Source organism: Cherax quadricarinatus, chromosome 44 (assembly GCF_038502225.1).
Source record: "Cherax quadricarinatus isolate ZL_2023a chromosome 44, ASM3850222v1, whole genome shotgun sequence".
In the NCBI taxonomy this organism is placed as follows: domain Eukaryota; kingdom Metazoa; phylum Arthropoda; class Malacostraca; order Decapoda; family Parastacidae; genus Cherax; species Cherax quadricarinatus.
Window position 1 is genome coordinate 29,989,884 of NC_091335.1, and position 18,712 is coordinate 30,008,595.

Genomic DNA, 18,712 nt, shown 5'->3' on the forward strand with positions numbered 1-18,712 from the left:
GGAAGTGGTGGAGTGGTGGTAAAGGGGGCAGTGGGGGACTGGTGGGTGTGGGTGGGGATGGGGGGTGGGGGAAAGTGCTGGAATGTGGTGTGGGCAGTGGTGGAGTGGTGGTAGGTGGCAGGGGGGACTGGTGGGGGGTTTGGGCGTGGTGGAGTGGTGGTGGGTTAAGGGGGGACGAGGGTTTAGGTGTGGAGTGGTGGATTGGGGTGTAGGTGGGCAGAGGTGGGTGGTGGTGAAGGAGTGGCAGTGCTGAGTGGTGGGTAGGTGTGGCAGTGGGGGACTGGTGGTGAGGGGGGTGGGGGAGGGGTTTAAGGGTGGCAGTGCTGGGTGGTGTTGTGGTGTGGCAGTGGTGGACTGGTGGTGGTGGATGGTGGAGTGGGGGTTTAGGGGGCAGTGGGGGACTGGTGGTGGGTGGGGCAGTGGTGGAGTGGTTGGAGGTGGGGTGGTGAAGTGGTGGGAGGGGCAGTGGGGGAGGGGGTGGGTGGGCAGTGGTGGAGTGGTGTGGTGGGCAGTGGTGGAGGGGGGAGGGGCAGTGGTGGAGGGTGGTGAAGGTGGGCAGTGGTGGAGGGTGGGTGGTGGCAGTGGTGGACGGTAGTGAGGTGTTGGGTGGTGGAGTGGTGTGAGGTGTGGTACGGGTGGACTTGGGTAGGTGGACAATGGGGGAGTGGTTGTGTAGGTATGCCAGTGGTGGGTGGTGGTGTAGGTGTGGCAGGGTACGGGGTGATGTGGTGTAGCAGGGGGACTGATGGTGTAGGTGGGGCAGTGGGGGGGTGGGGGGGGGTGGTGGTCTGGGTGTAGGTGTGGCAGGGGGACGGGGTGGGTGAGCAGGGTGGACGGTGGTGTAGGTGGGCAGGGGTTTAAACTGTTGGGTGCGGGGACAGTGGTGTACTGGGGTGAGGTGGGCATTGGGCTGGGGGTGTAGGTGGGTGGTGGAGTGGTTTTAGGTGGGCAGTGCTGACTGGTGGTAGGTGTGGCAGTGGTGGAGTGGTGGTGTGGGGTGGCAGTGGTGGGTGGTGGTGTGGGTGGCATTGGTGGACTGGGTTTAGGTGTGGCAGTGGTGGAGTGGGGGTTTAGGTGGGCAGGGGGAGTGGTGGTGTGGGTGGGCAGGCGGGTGGGGAGTAGGTGGGCAGTGGTGGACTGGAGGTGAGGGTCGGGGGACTGGGGGTTTGGGGTGTGGCAGGGGTGGACTGGTGGTAAGGTGGGCAGTCGTGGTGGGGGGGAGGGGGGCAAGGGGGACTGGGGTGTGGGTGGGCAGTGTTGGACGGGTTTAAGGTGTGGAGAGGTGGCGGAGGGTTTAGGGGGGCGTGGGGGACGGTGGGTGGTGTAGCATGGTGGACTGGTGGTGTAGGTGTGGCAGGGGGAGTGGTGGTGTGGTATGGCAGAGGGGGTGGTGGTGTAGAGGGGGCGTGGTGGACTGGGGTGTGGTGGGCACGGGGACGGGGGTTTAGGTGGGCGGGGGGATGGTGGTAGGTGGGGCAGTGGGGGATGGGTGAGGTGGCAGTGGTGCAGGGGTGGTTGGTGTGGCAGTGGTGGCGTAGGGGGAGGAGTGGCAGGGTGGACTGGGGGGTAGGTGGGCAGTGATGGGTGGGGGTTTACGTGGGCACTGGGGGACTGGGGGGGTGTAGGTGGGCAGGGAGGGTGGTGTAGGTATGGAGAGGTGGAGTGGTGGTGAATGGGCAGGGGGGACTGGGGGTGGGGGAAATGGAGGACGGTTTAGGTATCGGAGGGACTGGGGGTTTAGGTGGGGCACGGGGGTGGTGGTTAGGTGTACTGGTGGACTGGTGGTTTAGGTGGGGGGGGGACTGGTGTTAGGAGGGCAGTGGTGGGCTGGTTTTGGGCGGTGTCAGGGTGAACTGGTGGTGTGGGAAAAAGTGGGGACTGGGGGGTTTAGGGGGGGTGTGGTGGACTGTTGGTGGGTGAGCAGTGGGGGATGGGGTGAGGTGTGGCACTGGGGACTGGTATTAGTTGTGGCAGTGGGGGACTGGGTGGGGCACTGGTTGACTGGGGTGGGTATGGCACTGGTGGACTGGGGTGTGGTGGCAGTGGTGGATTTGTGGTGTGGGGTGCCACTGGGACGGTGGCGTGGGTGTAGTGGTGGACTGGGGGGTGAGGGTTGGGGCCCGGGTAGGTGGGCAGTGGTGGACTGGTGGTGAGGGGCGGGGTGGAGTGGTGGTGTGGTGGGCAGGGGGAGTGGTGGTGGTGTAGGTGGGGCAGGGGGACGGGTAGGTGGGCGGGGGCTGGGGTGAGGTGAGCAGTGGGGGACGTGGTGAGGTGCACGGGGGACTTGAAAGGCGGCAGTGGGGGCCCGGGGGTGTAGGTGTGGCAGTGGTGGATTGGGGTTTAGGTGGGGTGGGGGACTGGTGGTGAGGCGTGGAACTGGTGGACTGGTGGTGTGGTGTGGCAGGGGGACTGATGGGGGTGTGCCACTTTGGGACGGTTTTGGGTGTGGCAGTGGTGGACTGGTTTTGGGGCAGGGGGGACTGGTGGTGTAGATGGGCACGGTAAAACTGGGTGAGGGGGGGCATGGGGGGCCCGATCGTGGGGTGGGCAGTGGGGGACGGTGATGCAGGTGCGGGCAGTTTGGAGTGGGTGGGGTAGCGGGTGATTTGGGGTGCGGTGGCATTGGGACGAAAAAGGTGGCTGTGGGGGGTGGTGGTGCAGGTGTGGCAGTGGGGGGTGGGTGGCAGGGGCGGAGGGGGGATGGTGTTGCAGTGGTGGAGGGTGGTGAGGTGTTGGTGGTGGAGGGTGGGTTGTCCCAGTGGTGGAATGGTGGTGTAGGTGTGGCAGGGGGGAGCGAAGGGGTAAGGGGACTGGTGGGTTTTTGGGGGCGTGGGGGAGTGGTGGTGTGGGCAGTGGTGGACTGGTGGTGGAGGGGCGGGGTGACTGAGGGGAAGTGTGGCAGGGAGCGGGGGAGGCGGCATGGTGGAGTGGGGTTTGGGGCATGTGGTGGGGCAGTGGTGAGAGGTGGTGAAAGAGGGCAGTGGTGGAGTGTGGGGGTGGCGGTGGACTGGGGTGTGGTTTACAGGGGGAGGGGTGGGAGGGGCAGTTTAGAGGAGGTGCAGGTGGGTAGTGCTGGGGTGGTACAGTCAGTGGGGATGGTGGCGGTGTCAGGGGGTGGGGGCGGGTTTCAGGGTGGAGGGGTGGGCATTTGTCTTTTGGGAGGGGGGCGGGTTTGGGGTTGGGGGGGAATGCGGTGCAGGGGGGGTGGGCATGTTTCGGGGGAGCGGGGAGGTGTGAGTGGGGTGGTGGTGTGGGGGGGAATTGATGGGGAGGTGGGCAGTGGGGGGGGGCAGGGGGGGGGGTGGTGGCGGGGTGGGTGGTGGGGGGGGCGGTTTTCGGGAGGGTGGGCAGATGTGTCAGTGGTGGAGGACCGTGGGATTGGCGGGTGGGCAGGATGCACGTGGCGTGGGGAGGGGGTGTAGGTGGGCAGGGGGATGGGCTGGCAGTGGGGGGGGTCAGGGGGGCAGGGTGGAAGGGGGGCAGGGGCAGGGGGACGGTGATGGTGAGGGCCGGTTTTGCTGATGACATGGCTTTGGATATTCTAAGAAAGTTTGGGGGTTGGTGATTTTTGGAGGGAAAAAAAAAAGGAAATTAAAATATAGGAAAAGAAATTGTGACAAATAAAAAGGAAGACGATATCAGATTGTGAGAGGTGGAGGAGGTGAATGTGTTAAATATTTGGGAGTTGAGGGTCAGCAGATGGGTCTATGAAAGTTGGGGTGAATCATAGAACAATGAGGGAAAGGTGAGATGTACACTTAGAGTCTGTGGAACAAAGAATTTACCCATGGAATAATGAGAGTATAAGTGACCAACGCTTTGCAGGGGGTGAAACATGGGTGATGAAAAGTTCCAACAAGGAGAAGGCTGGAGGCAGTGGAGATGTCATGTCTGAGGGCAATGTGTGGTGGGAAAATAATGGAGAATTCAGTTTGGAAATTTGGAAAGGTGGGATTACAAAACTATTATCCAGAGGGCTGAGAAGGTGTTGAGGTGGTTCAGACATGTAGAGCAATGGAACAAAATAGAATGACTTCGAGGTGTATAAACTGGTGGAGTGAAGGCGGGTGGGGTCGGCCTAGGAAAGGTTAGAGGAAGGTCAAGGAGGTTTTGAAAGGATGGGCTTTACTCCAGCAAGCATGCGTGAGCATATTTCAAAGGGGTGAATGGAGACAAAGTAACATTTATGAAGGAGTCAGAGAAGTGGCAGGCTGGGCTTGAGTCCTGGAGATGGGAAGTACAGTGTCTGCACTCTAAGAAGGTGTTAATGTTGCAGTTTATAACGTAGAAAAACATCCTCTGGAAAATGATGGAGTGAATAAAAAAATAAATAAATAAATAAATAAATAAATTAAAATACCTCTATGGGAAGTGGGCAATTTTTCTCCATAGGTCGTAAGAGGCGACTAAAACGCCATGAGCAAGGGCGAGTAACCCTCTCCTATATAATTTTAAAATTGATTACCTTCAAAGTCGTTTAAAATGCCCCTCTCCTCTAATTTTTTTTTTTTTTTTATAAAAACTATATGTTAGTGTATACTACTAGAGTTTTAATACATGCATGAATTATATACAAAATTAAAAGATAATTTATATACAAATGAATTTCAATTAGTGTTCTCCGCATGCAACTTAATTAATGTTTTCCTGGGTTATTTAAACACTGTGGTATTAATTAGGTTAATTTTCTTAATGAACCGGTACATTACTCGTTAATTATATCAGTTATATGTACTTATATTCTTGCAGAAAATACCAGCATTTTGTATTGTTACGTCAAGAACGAAAGAATTATTTTAAAAATGTAATTTATGGCTTGGGAAAAAAATGGTATAAAATACCTGACACATTGGAAATATAAACACATATGCAGTATAATGTGATCCTTTACTGATAACGTTTCGCCCACACAGTGGGCTTTTTCAAGTCACAACAGATCTGCCTGGTGTGGAAGGTAAGTGAGTATTTATAGTCAGGTTCAGAATGCTGAGGTCAGGTGGAGAATGCTGAGGTTACGGTGTTGTACACAGGCATTCCTTGTATCGTCAGACCTGCTTGCGTATTGGTGTTCTGAAATACGTGTTTGGAGATCTCTTGATGTTTCGTCCACGTATAATTTGTTGCAGTCATTACAAGGGATTATGTATACCCCTGCAGAGGATGGAAGCTTGTCCTGTCTATCACTGGTGATGTCCTTGATGGTAGTGGTTGTGAAGGTAGATACTTGGAATGATGTATTGGAAAAGATGTTGGAAACATGTTTGGCAATGGAGTTGGTGGGGAGGACTATGTATCTCTTCTCAGTGTCTTCTCTTGGTGTACTGAAGATGTTTAATGCCCGTCGTCTGCAGTCTCTGATGAATTGACGAGGATAGTGGAGTTTAGAAAATACTTGTTCAATTATAGTGCATTCTTCCTCAAGAAACTCATTGCTGCAGACTCTGAGTGCGCGTAGGAAGAAGCCTATAATTACACCACGTTTAGTTTTGGTGTCGTGGTGAGAGTAGAAGTGGAGAAGATTGTTTTGGTTGGTGGGTTTTCGATAGACTTTAAAACGAAGTTCATGGTCAGCTTTGCAGAGAAGAACATCAAGGAAAGGAAGAGTGTTGTCGACTTCTTCTTCAAGTGTGAACTGGACTGAAGGCTCGACCTGGTTGAGTTTGTCTTGGAGAGCTTGAACGTTGAAGCGTCTGGGAGTTATGAGGAGAATGTCGTCAACATTTTAGATTTTAGACTCTATAACCCCACTCGGTAGATCATCAGATGCAGCATTCTCCACCTGACCACAGCATTCTGAACCTGGCTATAAATACTAGCGTACCTTCCACCCCAAGTAGATCTGTTTGTGACTTGAAAAAGCCCGGTGTGTGGGCGAAACGTTGTCAATAAAGGATCACATTATTCTACATGTGTGTTTATATTTCCAATTTATGCCTTGTGTTACTTTTCAGACAAAAACGTTTTATTAAACGCAACAAAAACATCCATATTAGTATGCTTAAAATTTCCTTACAAAATTACTCCAAAAATACACTGAGCACTTGGTAAAATGTTGTAAGTGGGTAACATAATTCGATTATATTATAAAACGAACAACCAGGCTTTGTTTTCAATGCTCCACTGAACTCGAGTTACCCTAAATGATAAAAATTATATAGGCCTTAGGGTAATAAACTCATCAGATGTTAATTTAAAACTCTGCCCTTGGAAAGAGCCAAAAAACTTGCACAATAAATATAAAACTTGAAGCAGGATGCTGAATATTTAACGTAGCAGCGAGCACTGAGCCATTTACTTAAAATATTCCATACTCCTTAGTTATTGGTGCCTTTTTGTGGCTGAAAACAATTTTTAGACCATCGTATTTAATACGATGCTTATCAGTCATCTCTTAAAATCATTTTTTATCGCTCGTTTGTGTCAAATATTTAAAGCATCATAAAAATGCGTTTGAAGCAGATTTCGAACACGTAAACAAAGTCTTTTCAGAAGACTTTGTATTATTATGTAATTCATATCATCGTTTGCTTCTAACTTATTTTACTGCAATAAGCACTTTATCACACACAAAAAAATACTAACAGTGATGACAGAGTTGAATTTAACAATAATAATGATAATATCTCTACATGTATATGACAGTGAGCTAACATCCAGGTACCTACTTATTGCTAGGTGAACAGGGGCAGCAGGTATAAGGTATCTAACATCCACATACCTACTTGCTGCTGGGTAATCAGGGGCAGCAGGTGTAACGTAACTAACATCCAGATACCTACTTGCTGCTGGGTAATCAGGGGTCATAAACACGCTAGATAACAGGGATATCTTGCTACTCCTACTTACACTTTGGTCACACTTCACAGACACGCACATGCATATATATATATACATACATCTAGGTTTTTCTCCTTTTTCTAAATAGCTCTTGTTCTTTTTATTTCTTCTATTGTCCATGGGGAAGTGGAAAAGAATCTTTCCTCCGTAAGCCATGCGTGTCGTATGAGGCGACTAAAATGCCGGGAGCAATGGGCTAGTAACCCCTTCTCCTGTATACATTTACTAAAAAAGAGAAGAAGAAAAACTTTATAAAATTGGGATGCTTAAATGTGCGTGGATGTAGTGCGGATGACAAGAAACAGATGATTGCTGATGTTATGAATGAAAAGAAGTTGGATGTCCTGGCTCTAAGCGAAACAAAGCTGAAGGGGGTAGGAGAATTTCAGTGGGGGGAAATAAATGGGATTAAATCTGGAGTATCTGAGAGAGTTAGAGCAAAGGAAGGGGTAGCAGTAATGTTAAATGATCAGTTATGGAAGGAGAAAAGAGAATATGAATGTGTAAATTCAAGAATTATGTGGATTAAAGTAAAGGTTGGATGCGAGAAGTGGGTCATAATAAGCGTGTATGCACCTGGAGAAGAGAGGAATGCAGAGGAGAGAGAGAGATTTTGGGAGATGTTAAGTGAATGTATAGGAGCCTTTGAACCAAGTGAGAGAGTAATTGTGGTAGGGGACCTGAATGCTAAAGTAGGAGAAACTTTTAGAGAGGGTGTGGTAGGTAAGTTTGGGGTGCCAGGTGTAAATGATAATGGGAGCCCTTTGATTGAACTTTGTATAGAAAGGGGTTTAGTTATAGGTAATACATATTTTAAGAAAAAGAGGATAAGTATACACGATATGATGTAGGGCGAAATGACAGTAGTTTGTTGGATTATGTATTGGTAGATAAAAGACTGTTGAGTAGACTTCAGGATGTACATGTTTATAGAGGGGCCACAGATATATCAGATCACTTTCTAGTTGTAGCTACACTGAGAGTAAAAGGTAGATGGGATACAAGGAGAATAGAAGCATCAGGGAAGAGAGAGGTGAAGGTTTATAAACTAAAAGAGGAGGCAGTTAGGGTAAGATATAAACAGCTATTGGAGGATAGATGGGCTAATGAGAGCATAGGCAATGGGGTCGAAGAGGTATGGGGTAGGTTTAAAAATGTAGTGTTAGAGTGTTCAGCAGAAGTTTGTGGTTACAGGAAAGTGGGTGCAGGAGGGAAGAGGAGTGATTGGTGGAATGATGATGCAAAGAGAGTAGTAAGGGAGAAAAAGTTAGCATATGAGAAGTTTTTACAAAGTAGAAGTGATGCAAGGAGGGAAGAGTATATGGAGAAAAAGAGAGAGGTTAAGAGAGTGGTGAAGCAATGTAAAAAGAGAGCAAATGAGAGAGTGGGTGAGATGTTATCAACAAATTTTGTTGAAAATAAGAAAAAGTTTTGGAGTGAGATTAACAAGTTAAGAAAGCCTAGAGAACAAATGGATTTGTCAGTTAAAAATAGGAGAGGAGAGTTATTAAATGGAGAGTTAGAGGTATTGGGAAGATGGAGGGAATATTTTGAGGAATTGTTAAATGTTGATGAAGATAGGGAAGCTGTGATTTCGTGTATAGGGCACGGAGGAATAACATCTTGTAGGAGTGAGGAAGAGCCAGTTGTGAGTGTGGGGGAAGTTCGTGAGGCAGTAGGTAAAATGAAAGGGGGTAAGGCAGCCGGGATTGATGGGATAAAGATAGAAATGTTAAAAGCAGGTGGGGATATAGTTTTGGAGTGGTTGGTGCAATTATTTAATAAATGTATGGAAGAGGGTAAGGTACCTAGGGATTGGCAGAGAGCATGCATAGTTCCTTTGTATAAAGGCAAAGGGGATAAAAGAGAGTGCAAAAATTATAGGGGGATAAGTCTGTTGAGTGTACCTGGTAAAGTGTATGGTAGAGTTATAATTGAAAGAATTAAGAGTAAGACGGAGAATAGGATAGCAGATGAACAAGGAGGCTTTAGGAAAGGTAGGGGGTGTGTGGACCAGGTGTTTACAGTGAAACATATAAGTGAACAGTATTTAGATAAGGCTAAAGAGGTCTTTGTGGCATTTATGGATTTGGAAAAGGCGTATGACAGGGTGGATAGGGGGGCAATGTGGCAGATGTTGCAAGTGTATGGTGTAGGAGGTAGGTTACTGAAAGCAGTGAAGAGTTTTTACGAGGATAGTGAGGCTCAAGTTAGAGTATGTAGGAAAGAGGGAAATTATTTCCCAGTAAAAGTAGGCCTTAGACAAGGATGTGTGATGTCACAGTGGTTGTTTAATATATTTATAGATGGGGTTGTAAGAGAAGTAAATGCGAGGGTCTTGGCAAGAGGCGTGGAGTTAAAAGATAAAGAATCACACACAAAGTGGGAGTTGTCACAGCTGCTGTTTGCTGATGACACTGTGCTCTTGGGAGATTCTGAAGAGAAGCTGCAGAGATTGGTGGATGAATTTGGTAGGGTGTGCAAAAGAAGAAAATTAAAGGTGAATACAGGAAAGAGTAAGGTTATGAGGATAACAAAAAGATTAGGTGATGAAAGATTGGATATCAGATTGGAGGGAGAGAGTATGGAGGAGGTGAATGTATTCAGATATTTGGGAGTGGACGTGTCAGCGGATGGGTCTATGAAAGATGAGGTGAATCATAGAATTGATGAGGGAAAAAGAGTGAGTGGTGCACTTAGGAGTCTGTGGAGACAAAGAACTTTGTCCTTGGAGGCAAAGAGGGGAATGTATGAGAGTATAGTTTTACCAACGCTCTTATATGGGTGTGAAGCGTGGGTGATGAATGTTGCAGCGAGGAGAAGGCTGGAGGCAGTGGAGATGTCATGTCTGAGGGCAATGTGTGGTGTGAATATAATGCAGAGAATTCGTAGTTTGGAAGTTAGGAGGAGGTGCGGGATTACCAAAACTGTTGTCCAGAGGGCTGAGGAAGGGTTGTTGAGGTGGTTCGGACATGTAGAGAGAATGGAGCGAAACAGAATGACTTCAAGAGTGTATCAGTCTTTAGTGGAAGGAAGGCGGGGTAGGGGTCGGCCTAGGAAGGGTTGGAGGGAGGGGGTAAAGGAGGTTTTGTGTGCGAGGGGCTTGGACTTCCAGCAGGCATGCGTGAGCGTGTTTGATAGGAGTGAATGGAGACAAATGGTTTTTAATACTTGACGTGCTGTTGGAGTGTGAGCAAAGTAACATTTATGAAGGGGTTCAGGGAAACCGGCAGGCCGGACTTGAGTCCTGGAGATGGGAAGTACAGTGCCTGCACTCTGAAGGAGGGGTGTTAATGTTGCAGTTTAAAAACTGTAGTGTAAAGCACCCTTCTGGCAAGACAGTGATGGAGTGAATGATGGTGAAAGTTTTTCTTTTTCGGGCCACCCTGCCTTGGTGGGAATCGGCCGGTGTGATAATAATAATAAAAAAAAAGTAGAACACACTGACAACTGTGTCCCACAGGTCTGAGCAAATTTCCAGACCTGTGGAACACATGACACTGTGTCCCACAGGTTGAGCAAATTTCAGACCTGTGGAACACTGATAACTGTGTCCCACAGGTCTGAGCAAAGTTCAGACCTGTGGAACACAGATTTTATAGAAACGGAGTTGATAATCTTTTTCCATGTATTTCAGTTTAAATTGCATGATAATGTCAAGTTTTATACAGACATTACTGATTATTTGGGTAACTACTTGATCCCAAAATCTATGAGTAACTTGGACTCAAAGTCGGTCTTAGTATAAGTCACTCTTGATCAACATAATGAAATCGTCTAGCCAATTTCTAGAAATAATTTCAGTAATTACTGCAAATGGATTTCGACTTCAGTATTTTACATGATTTTGAAAAATCTTGTGATATTTCAGATTTAAGATTTTTCATATGTTGGGAAGTATACTGATTTTTTCAATAAATGTGATCTTATTATAAACATTACCTTCCAGAAATTACGTTTAATGTTTATCCTATGTACCGATTGTTCTGTTTAATTTTTGCAACCAGAGACTCATCTACGCTGACATTTTTTCCTCTCACAAATATGCAGACAATTTTTTCTCCTTTGTGCTAGAGATTAAGCAAATTAAAAATGTGAAGAAATTTATAAACTACGGAGATCTTGATTATAATTATCGAAAATGGCGAAACGATTTGCTTTTCTTCGGCGGAAAATAATTATATTGCCTATCGTTCCCAGGTTGAAGACCTTATGTAAGTGCAAAATATAATTTCCGTTTTGCATCGATTTCCTGGCAGAGTTTTGCAAATAAATAGAGTGGTACCTCGGGATACGAACTTAATATGTTCCCGAAGGCTGTTCAGTGCCGATACTGAAAGAATTTGTTCCATAGAAATTATGTAAATTAGATTAATCCATTTCAGACCCCAAAAATGCACTTACAAAAGCACTTACATAAATACACTTACATAATTGTTCGTGTTTTCAACTGTTCGTGACCAGGCACCACTATATATGTTTATTGTGTTTGCTTCCATTAGCAGTGTATTTTATTCTTTAAGTTTACATTTGATGTTTCTGAGGCGAGCTGTACGACAAATTCGAAATTCTCTCCAGAACCATGTAGATAAGCAAGCATTGCTCTTCGGTAAGATAGATTCTAGCCCAGTGCCCGTGGCCTGGTGGCTGAACCCCGCTTCATACGGCAGGCGTCAGGTTCGATTCCTGGCAGGGTAGAAACATTAGGCGTGTTTGTTTACAAGCCCAATGTTTCTACCCTCATACCTAGTGTTAATCGACTGGTGTGGGTCACATCCTGGGACAAAACTGACCTAATTTGTGGGTAATGCTCAGCATAACAAGCGGCTTTCTATATAGTAGTATGTCATTGATGTCAGCTTTGGTCTGTATACCTTGTGCATGTACTTGTAAATAAAGATTTTTATTATTATCCTAGTACAAACTATCAAGGCAGCTGTACAACCTGATCAATCTTGGATGCTAAACCAGCAATACAACCTACCCTAGCTTGGTGCACTAGCTGCCTAACCTATCCTGGCTGCTACCCAGCTGTATATCTATTTTTATGACAGGTTAGCTGGCAGTACAAACACAACCCTTACGGAAGCATCGTCACCAGCTGCTCAAATACATCATAACTGTTAAATTAGCTGTGCCAATACCAGCTATTACATCTGCTGATACAACTGTACAAACACTATCATGTCTGATTAACCACATTTACAAACACGGTCTGTGACTCCAGAACCAGCTGTACTATCTATCAGAGAGCTGAACCTCTGTAAAACCCGTCATGGCCGCTGCACCAGCTGGACAACCTATCGTGGGAGATGCTCCAGCTGTAAATTATCCTGGCTGCCTTACATCCTATCACAATTGTTGCGCTTAATTTGGCCATCACACAGCAGAGAATCTGGCCCACACAGCAGAGAATCTGGCCCCAACATAGCAGAGAATCTGGCCTCACATAGTAAAGAATCTGGCCTCCACATAGTAGAGAATCTGGCTCCACATGCAGAGAATCTGGCCTCCACATAGTAGAGAATCTGGCTCCACATAGCAGAGAATCTGGCCCCCACATAGTAGAGAATCTGGCCTACACATAGTGAGAAACTGGCTCCCACATAGCAGAGAATCTGGCCTCCACATAGTAGAGAATCTGGCTACCACATAGCAGAGATAAAAGTTAGCTTAAGTCTCTTTCAGTGAATCAGAGAATCGTAATAACAAGACTATTAACAACTCAAGATATGGATAAATTTCCAAGTCATGACAAACTACTATTGACAACCGTAATGAAGGAACTGGCTACTACATATTTAAGCTTATAAATTTTATTGTGAGGTTTTCCCAGACTTATTTTACTGTGTTAATACACTGGAAGGTCAGACAATTTGCTTAAGATATTCTACATCTCACTTCTGTTTACCTCGTATATTGTAGGTAACACATATGCAACAGTTAGGTATCTTTTTCGAAACGTTTCGCCTACACAGTAGGCTTCTTCAGTCGAGTACAGAAAAGTTGATAGAAGCAGAAGATACTTGAAGACGATGTAATCAGTCCATCACCCTTAAAGTTTTGAGGTGGTCAGTCCTCAGTCTGGAGAAGAGCATTGTTCCATAGTCTGAAACAATATGGAGATGAAGTGACAGGATGGAGCTTTTATAGCGCCAAGAGGTGAGACGTAGGCCACTAGGATAGGTAAGAACTCAGATGTTGAGAGGTCAGGTCCCTCTCAAATCCAGCCGCTCTCACTAGTGGAAGTTGTCGAATTTGATTGCAGGTCTGTACCAAGATACCCTTGTGTTGCAGTGTCTGACAGATTGAACATTAAAATGGTATAAAAAACCGACAGGTTGTTAGGTAAGACACATATGCAACAGTTAGGTATCTTTATTATGAAACGTTTCGGCTACACAGTAGGCTTCTTCAGTCGAGTACAGAAAAGTTGATAGAAGCAGAAGATACTTGAAGACGATGTAATCAGTCCATCACCCTTAAAGTTTTGAGGTGGTCAGTCCCTCAGTCTGGAGAAGAGCATTGTTCCATAGTATGAAACCTCGTATATTGTTTTAATTCACTTCGATTATTAAATGTACCAAATATAGTATTTTAATCATTTTTAATTCTCCTTCTGTCAAAGTGACCTATATAGCACTCACTGAGACATTTATATTTGACATTTCCGACTGTTTAGGTAGTTCCAGTTAGCACTTGAAGCAACAGCGAAAGTTTTTTTATAAATATTGACAAAAATACAAATAAAATATTTTTTCTTGTGATAATTATAATAATAATGAACATCTGACCAGGCATTTCAGAGCCTTTTTAAATACTAAACTTTGAAGGTCTTGTGCAGATCTTCACCCAGAAACACTATCTTAGTAACATCTTGTTTCTCAAGACGGTTGATGCATTTATTAAGGTTGTTAAGTAAGACACATATGCAACAGTTAGGTATCTTTATTTCGAAACGTTTCGCCTACACATTAGCCTTCTTCAGTCCAGTACAGAAAAGTTGATAGAAGCAGAAGATTTTTGAAGACGATGTAATCAGTCCATCACCCTTGAAGTTTTGAGGTGGTCAGTCCCTCAGTCTGGAGAAGAGCATTGTTCCATAGTATGAAACAATATGGAGTTGAAGTGACAGGATGGAGCCTTATATAGCGCCAGGAGGTGAGATGTGGGCCACTATTAGAGGTAAGAATGTAGTCGTTGGAAGGTCAGGTCCTTTCAAATCAGCCATTCTCACTGTATGTCACTTCAACTCCATTTGTTTCATACTATGGAACAATGCTCTTCTCAGACTGAGGACTGACCACCTCAAACTTTAAAGTGATGGACTGTTATCGTCTTCAAGTATCTTCTGCTTCTATCAACTTTCTGTACTCGACTAGAACCTACTGTGTGAGGCAAACTTTCATAAAGATACCTAACTGTTCATATGTTCTTACTATAACCTGTCGATACCTATACCATTTTAATGTTCAATTTATTAAGGTGCTGTGGATAGTATCTAGAATTAGGATCCGGAGTAGACCATATATTTCATTAGATATTCCAAAAATAATTAGAAATATGTACTGCGTCAACAGGTGGAAGTGGAAGGTCAGGTGTCGCGCTCAACGATAACACTGACCCCGGAGTCGAGAGACGACGGATCACTGGTCACCTGCAGAGGATTTAGTCAAGTTTGCCTGACGACGTGCTGGAGAGCTCCGCTAAACTCTCAGTGCTCTGTGAGTTATACATTGTAGTATTTATGCAGCCTCTGGCATTGCAATAATATCTACTTGCAAATTAATTAATGGTTATAACTGAGTCACGAAATCGTAATGACTCGATTACAAACAAACCATGCCACCGGAGGGTTTTGAACCCGCGGTCAGTCTCTCAAAACTCTAGACCGTCGCGTTAGCCACTGGACCAGCTAGCCACAATAAGATTCATCCAACTAGGTATATTTCTACACCATAGGAAGGTTAGCATTAGACACCACTGTGACCTCAATTGCAAGTTTTTAAATCACTCTGAGCTTTTGAGTTATCCAGGTTCTCTACACATATGCTGCTATATATGATAATCTATATACTGTATTTGTGTATACGTGAATAAAGTTACTTAGTAAATAATTAAAGTGTTCGCCTTTCAGAGAGTAAACTTATTTTTGCCACTTGATTTCGTAGACACAATACATGGATCTTAAATTATGTTATGTCACCTTATTTTATTCACGTATCTGGAGCCAAAATTATTTTCTAAATATGACAGCCAAAAATATCATTTCACTTTTATAATTAAAACATGATTAATAACGATTTTGAAAGAGTTAGAAGCCAATGATTTCTTGACAGTCCTTATGTCTTTGTAAATTTCCCTGTATACTATTAAAAATTCCTTAACCCTTGACTGCCTGTATATTTTAAATTTTACCTTTATTTTAAAATTTCCCTGTACTATTTAAGCTTGTTCCTGTATATGTACTTTATACTTACATTCCCTTTTTTTAATGTATTTAATTCAGTCCTTTCCCTTTACATATCCTTTTGTCAGGGGGTTTTGCCCCAAATGCCTTTTAACTTGAATGCCTGATACTTACTGTCCTTAACCTTGCCATGATTATATTTTTAATTTTTACCTCTGGATTCATAAATCTTTTTTCAGAAATGGTATATTTGTAAAAATTTGTATATTTTTAAACAAAAAGTTCCCTTTTAATTACTTGTATACCTAGCACGATTATCCCTTGGGTAATTTTTTAACCTTTAAATTACTTTAAACCTGTAAGTATTTTATATTTTTTAAATTACTTTTTACCTTCCCCTTTTATATCTTTTTTTGTGTTTGTTTGTATTAGTTTTTGTGTTTTTTTAAGTACTTTTTTTCCTTTTAAAAATTACTTGATAAAAGTTATGTATTTTGTATCCGTACGGGGCTTATTATTAAACATTTTTAAAGACTTCCCATTAAAGTTTTAATGTTTGGGGTTGACATGTATTTTAATATGGCAGATTTAAATTGGGGGGTTTAACTTAATTAAAACCCCTTTAAATGTATTTACAAAATTCTTTAGATTGACAAAACTTCGAAAAAATCAAACCTTTGTAAGCATTTTCCTTTTAAACCATTACTTTAAATAGAAACATTACTTTGAATTTAAAACATGTTTTTGGGCCTTTAAATTATTAAGCCCTTTTAACATGTTTTGTTCCCCTTTACATGTATTTTAAAAAAGTATACACTTTGTATACCCCTGAATTCTTGTTATTCTTACCCTTTCCTTTTATACTTTATACCTTTTAAAAATTTTAAAAAATTTCAGTCAATAGACCTTTCATTATTTGCCTTTTACATGTTTTGTATATTTACATGCTTTATATTGCATGCCTTTGTATTTGACATGTACTTATAACCTTGTACATGTACTTCCCTTTTCATTCTTGTACCTTGAATTTTTAACCGCCTGCCCCTTATCCTTGCCATTATTTTGTACATACCTTTTATACTTGCACATGCCCTTTACCTTTAAAATGATTTTATCCCTTTCAATGTCTTTATACCTTGTACTTTCTTGTGCCTTTTCATATACTTTTCACCTTGTACATATTTGAACCTTTAATGTATTTAAATTTTTCATGTACTTTAAACCCTTTAAAGCCCTTAACCTTGTAATTCTTTGGCCCCTTGTACTTTTCCTTAAACCCTAATAATACTTATAAACCTTACATGTACTTCACTTCTTTTATCTTTCATGTCTTGTATACTTGAACATGTACTTGTATCCCTTACATGTATTTTCCCTTTACTTTCTTGTACCTTGTACATGTCTTGTATACCTTTCATTACTTTATCCTTGTACATGATTTGTATCCCTTTCTGTACTTTGCCTTGTATTCAAAACGTTTCAACAGCTTTTTGACCTGCTATTTATGAACCCTTAATATGTAAATTTGTTTTGCTTTTCTTTTTTTTTAATCTTTTATAATTTTAAATGTCTTTATATTTTTATTACATTATTTTATCTTTTCTGTTGTTTTATATATTTTTATAACCTTATGTATAACATTACATTTTGTACATGTATTGAAACCTGTCATGCGTAACCTTTACATGTCTTGTATCCCTAGACATGTACGATATTAAAATTACCTTGTATCTGTCAGTCTTGAAACCCTTGTACATGTCTTGTATACCTTGTACTTTTACTTACCCCTTGTACATGTATATATCTTGTACATTTTCTGTAATTGTACATGTCCTGTATCCCTTTGCATGTACCTGTTTTTACATTCCTTGTACATGTCCTGTATCCTTACATGTCCTGCCTTTCCTAACCTTGACGGGCCCTGATCCCCTGTCCTGTATCCCAATGTACCATTTTGTCCTTCTTATCCCTTTTACAGCCTTATCCCTTTGAACATGTACTGTTTTTATTTTTACTGCTGTACCTGCCTTATATACCTTTTTAAACTTGATACCTTGTTGTGTCCTTATACTTTACATTCTTTATACCTTGAAATTTCCCCTTTACCTTTTTTTTAAACTGTTTTTTCCCTTGTACATGTTTATCCTTGACATGCTTTATACTTACATGTTGTAAAATTTTACATTCTTTACCCCTTTAAAATGCTTTATAACTTTTGTTTGTAGCCCTTTAATGTATCTGTTCCTTGTGATAGCTTTCATTACTTAACCTTGTACATTTTACTTCAGTTTTTGTAATTACTTTTTTAACCTTGTACATGTACTTTTGACTTTGCTGTACTTGCAGACTTGTAAACCAAGTAATCTGCGCCCCCTTTGTTTGCTTAACCCTTTGCATGTACTTTTCCTTTACATGCCCTTGACCTTGAAAATGTCCCCCTTTAGACCTTGTCATGTTTTTTATACCTTGACATGTACTTTATACCTTGACAGATTTAACCTTTACTGCTTTATTTTAAACATGTACTTTAACCTTTTTCTTTCTTTATCCCTTTTAATATATTTAAAAAATTACTGTGACTTGAAATTGTGTTTTACATTACTTGTAGAACTTGTAATTTTTTAAAACCTTGTACATGTACTTTTTATCCAAAAACCTTCCAACATGTCATGACCTTTACTTTTTATTGAACCTTTACATTTATTTTTAATCCTTTTAACCTTGTACATGCCCGACCTTGTCATGCACGATACCTTTTTACTTTCTTATACCTTGCTGAAATGTATCCCTTTTATTTACTTGTCCCCTGTAACTTAAAAAATTTACTGTTTTAAACCTTGTCATGTACTTGTACCTTGAAATGCTTTAGCCCTTACATTACTTATCCCTTTTAATATTGCCTTGTACATGTACATAAGTTTTTGTACATGTCGACCTTTTTACATGTCTGAACCCTTTACATGTAGGGGCCCTTTACTTTCTTGTCCTTGCCCTGCTTTAACCTTGAATGCTTGAACCCTTAATTACTTTACCTTTAATGTACTTTATCCTTTGTGTATTTGTATCCCTTGTACATTCTTTAAATTCATTACTTGTTCCCCTTTTTAACATATTTTTGGAAACACACATGGGAACCTTTTCTGCTTAGACCTTTGTACATGTACAGTTGCATGCTTTGGGCCTTGTCATGCTTTGACCTTTAACGTATTTTAAACCCAAAAACCCAATCCCTTGTTTTTCCTTTTACATGTTTATACCTTAACATGTAACCTTAACATGCTTGTAATTGAATGTCTTGTAAAACCTTTAATTACTTATTTTTAATTCAAAAATTAGCTTTTTATACTTGTTTTGTATTTTATTAAATTACTTGTATCCTTGTACATGCTTTATTTACTGTAAAAAGTAGCCCTTTTACTTTCTTGAAATTTCCAGGGCCTTAACTTGACATTCTTTTTTTTAACC

At 42.6% G+C, this 18,712-nt stretch overlaps 1 protein-coding gene across 1 annotated transcript in view; it reads left to right on the plus strand.

Moving 5' to 3' along the window:
• LOC128697391 (nephrin-like) overlaps window positions 1-18,712 on the plus strand; it is a 331,037-nt gene that overhangs the window by 117,246 nt on the left and 195,079 nt on the right. Inside the window, 2 exon segments of the mRNA XM_070093857.1 lie at window positions 14,418-14,508; window positions 14,511-14,561. Coding sequence (XP_069949958.1) covers window positions 14,418-14,508; window positions 14,511-14,561 — 142 coding nt within the window.